This window comes from Humulus lupulus, chromosome 7, assembly GCF_963169125.1.
Source record: "Humulus lupulus chromosome 7, drHumLupu1.1, whole genome shotgun sequence".
Lineage (NCBI taxonomy): Eukaryota > Viridiplantae > Streptophyta > Magnoliopsida > Rosales > Cannabaceae > Humulus > Humulus lupulus.
In genome coordinates this window covers 1657497-1661030 of record NC_084799.1, presented here as the reverse complement: position 1 = coordinate 1661030, position 3534 = coordinate 1657497, and the positions used below count along the sequence as shown (strand labels likewise).

General features: G+C 38.2%; 1 protein-coding gene across 1 annotated transcript; it reads right to left on the bottom strand.

Moving 5' to 3' along the window:
• Positions 1-382: 382 nt before the first annotated feature.
• On the bottom strand, positions 383-3303 carry LOC133789587 (putative disease resistance protein At1g50180). The gene is made up of 2 exons (XM_062227386.1): positions 2206-3303; positions 383-2088 (listed from the first exon to the last, which is right to left on the bottom strand). Exons 1-2 carry the CDS (start codon positions 3257-3259, stop codon positions 383-385), a joined length of 2760 nt encoding a protein of 919 aa, XP_062083370.1. The 5' UTR covers positions 3260-3303.
• Positions 3304-3534: the final 231 nt, after the last annotated feature.

Genomic DNA, 3534 nt, shown 5'->3' with positions numbered 1-3534 from the left:
TTTTTTAAAACTATGGGATCCCATGCAAATACTATTTTATTTCAAAGTACTCTAATGTAAAATTTTCTAAAGTTTATTTAGTTTCTAACGTTCGATTTTTACCAAAGTTGACTGTAAGGGTCCAGTTGACCCCGGATAGTCATAGTCGTGTTCAGTGGGTCTAGTTAAGAAAAACCGGGTTATTACACATACCCATTCCCCTGTTAACTAATGGCTCTCCGGAACTATTCCAAACAAACAACTCATCGTCTTCTCGCTCCAGCTCATCTGCATTAATGGTAATACCGTTGATAAAATGGGAAGGGACTAGGGTAATAAACATATATACAAAATGGTATGGAATGGAATCACTTGTTAAACAAATTAGATATATGTACTTACATCAATAGATAAATAAACGGGATGGGACGTGGTGGACTTTGTAGAAATCCTCTCCTCCTTCCTCCACCCTTTCTATGAATTTACTAGGCATCATTATAATCTTCATTTCCTTAAGCGTAGCAATGTATCTTAATCCATCCGGAACACTCCTCAAGCTAAAGCATCCTCTAATCAGCAAAAAGCGAAGACTAGACAAGGCTCCTTCCTCCACCTTCCACTCTTCTAAGCAGTGTAGAAGATCCATGAAAAGAGATTCTAGTTGAGGGAAACCTCCTTTTGAGCACACCATCTCATTCCCCTTAAAGCTACCACATAAGGAAAGGACTCTTAAACTCGATAGCTTTTCTAGGGTTGGCATTGGATCGTCCTTAAGAACAGTAAATTTCAAGCGTAACTTGATAAGGTTTGGGGAGAATTGGTTGTATTCTGGTAATTTTACTATTCCCCCACACACTTTAAGCTTATAAATTTGAGGGTAGCTTAATATCACAGGAACAACATCAATAGCATCCCCTTTATTAGATACTTGTAAATGTCGAAGACAATCAAATGTGACGGTTGGGGGATCGTGGTAAATATTCCCCAAATTTTTACCCAGAAAAATCTGTAATTTCTTGAGATTCCTCAAATGTAGAAAATCATTCCAATCAAAGCACTCAGTTGAAACACCTTTCAATGTTTGTAAATTTCTAATGTTAGGTAACCTCAACGTGCACGCCACTGGACCATCCTCAACTAAGAAGTGTAAATGTCTAAGTTGTTCTAACTTCCAGATTACATCTGGTACTCTTTCACAACCCCCCAGTCTTAACTTTAAAGTCTGCAGGTATCTTAAATTACCAACAGAAGATGGGATCTTTTCCAAAGAGTAATTACTGTCACTAATACTCAACAACCTTAGGTGAATAAGCTTTCCAATTTCTTTAGGCAACTTCAAACTAACATCGAGCGAGAAACTTAGATTTAAAATTCTAAGCATGAAAAACCTATTAAACCCACGTCTCAATACTTGTTGTGTGGTATCTCCCCAATCTACAGTAAGGCACCTAAGAGAGCCATTTTTGCTATCAACAAAACTAAAAAAATCATCACCAGAATAACCATGCGAATAAATTGAAACTCTCCTTGCTATGGTAGTTACAGGTTTTAGTGGCTCTTCCACCTGATTCCTCAAATCAATATGATGTAGAAAATTCTCATCTTGAGCTTTAGTCACATACAAGTCTCGCATAAGATCATGAATGCGAAATGTTTTCATTTTTCCTCTTAAACCCCAATTTTCTACTTGAACCATGCTCCTCTCCACCAACTCACTTAAGTAATCATATGCTACATCTTCAATAGTTTCCGTTGAATGTCTTCTTGGCGATATAAAACCTTCTGCCATAAGCATAAGACATAATTCTTTTACTTGTATGATGGCGTCTTCAGGATAACGAGCCAAGTATAGAAAACAAGGCTTTAAGTAAAATGGCAACTCATCGTAACTCAAACCTAACACCCATGAAACACCATGGCATTTTGAGTCACAATGCTCTCTGCCTTTACTTATGTATCTCACCACATTTCTTTTCATCTCCTCCCACTCATCAACTGAGTGTTTCGTAGATAGAAGCCCACCGAGCACAATGATAGCTAATGGCAAACCAAAACAATCTTTAAGCATCTCTCGCCCTAGTGCTTCCATTCTTTCCGCATCTTTTATGTCTGATAACGTATTCCAAAACATGTGTAAAAAAGGCTATGTATTACTAACTTTTCATGGAAATGTACACACATAAATAAAATAGGATAGTAAGACAAATTGAGAGTGAAATATATTACTTGTTTGATCCTTTCCAAAATATGAAGATTTGTTCTGAAACAACTCCCAACTTTGATTCTCATCGAGACACGTAGGTTGATGGATGTAGCAATGTTGATCCGCATAAGGACCTATATTCATTATTCGAGTAGTGAGTAAAATCTTGCTATCAATGTCACCTGGAGGGAATGCATGTTTTAGAAGATCCCATGTGTCAGTGGACCATATATCGTCGAGGAGCACCAAACATTTCTTCTCTTTCTGAAAGTTGTAGAGCTCTTCCGCTAATTCACCATCACTGAGGATTTTGATTTCTTCTCTTCTTTCCTTGGTGGGAGAAGTGAAAGCAAATAAGATTTCTTCCCAGGCGTTGCGTCTATTACACTGCTGAGATATCGAGACCCAAGCAAAACAATCAAAGTGACTCCTGACTTGAGGATGATGATAAACCTTTCTTGCTAGGGTAGTCTTCCCTAAGCCACCCATCCCACATACAGAGATCACCCTAGGATTTTGAGGATTCTCTTTCCCAGTCAAATGGGCAACCAATTCTTTGATGTCTTTCTCAAATCCAACAACATCATTCTCCACAACATGAGAATAAGCCTGTCGTCTTTGCTCAAGAACTTGGTTTGAAGATGTTCCAGCTGCCATAACCATTGACTCGTGTACTCCATACTTTTGTAATTCTGAAGTCCAAGCATCAATGTTGGATGAGATCTCCTTTATCTTTGATCCAACTCTATGGACATCAACTCCTTCCTTGAAGATGCAAACATATCTTTTCAGTTTACTCACCACACCTCCTTTCTTCTTCAGAGCCACTTTGAAGATGTAAGTTTCAATAACATCCTCCAAGTCATAAGAAGTATCTCTGACTTTGACAACCAAAAGACGTACTCTCTGATCACCATTTCTTACAAAAGCATCTGCGTCTTGTAAGAAAGCGCTCATACATTGCAGCTTGCTCTGTGCATTCTCGATTTGGCCTTTGACTCCCCACAAGAATTTGGCTTCATTGATTAGCAAGTCGCCAACTCTTTCAACCACACAGGAAACAATAGCTTCTTCCATATCTTCTTTATTTTCTTCTTCTTCTGAATTCTCTCTAACTCTGTTTCAAGTTTTGTTGATAACTTTGGCTGAAAATAGCGGTACAAATGTTTTAGCAAGTTGTGATCAGTGGCGCTTTATGTCGAGTAGCTAGCTAATCAATGTATACACACGAAAACATCTCTACCTCCACTCCTTTTTTTCTTTGCTGCATGGGGCCCTCACGCAATGTATACACGTAAACATCTCTTCCTCCACTCCTTTTTTTCATACCATAATTTACTTCAGTTCTTGTT

Bases quoted from the DNA above. Each gene is read 5' to 3' on its own strand.
- LOC133789587 (XM_062227386.1), bottom strand. From the start codon at position 3,259: ATGGAAGAAGCTATTGTTTCCTGTGTGGTTGAAAGAGTTGGCGACTTG. The intron at 2,089-2,205 runs GTAATATATTTC...ATACGTTATCAG, and splicing joins TTTTGGAAAGGATCAAACAA to ACATAAAAGATGCGGAAAGA.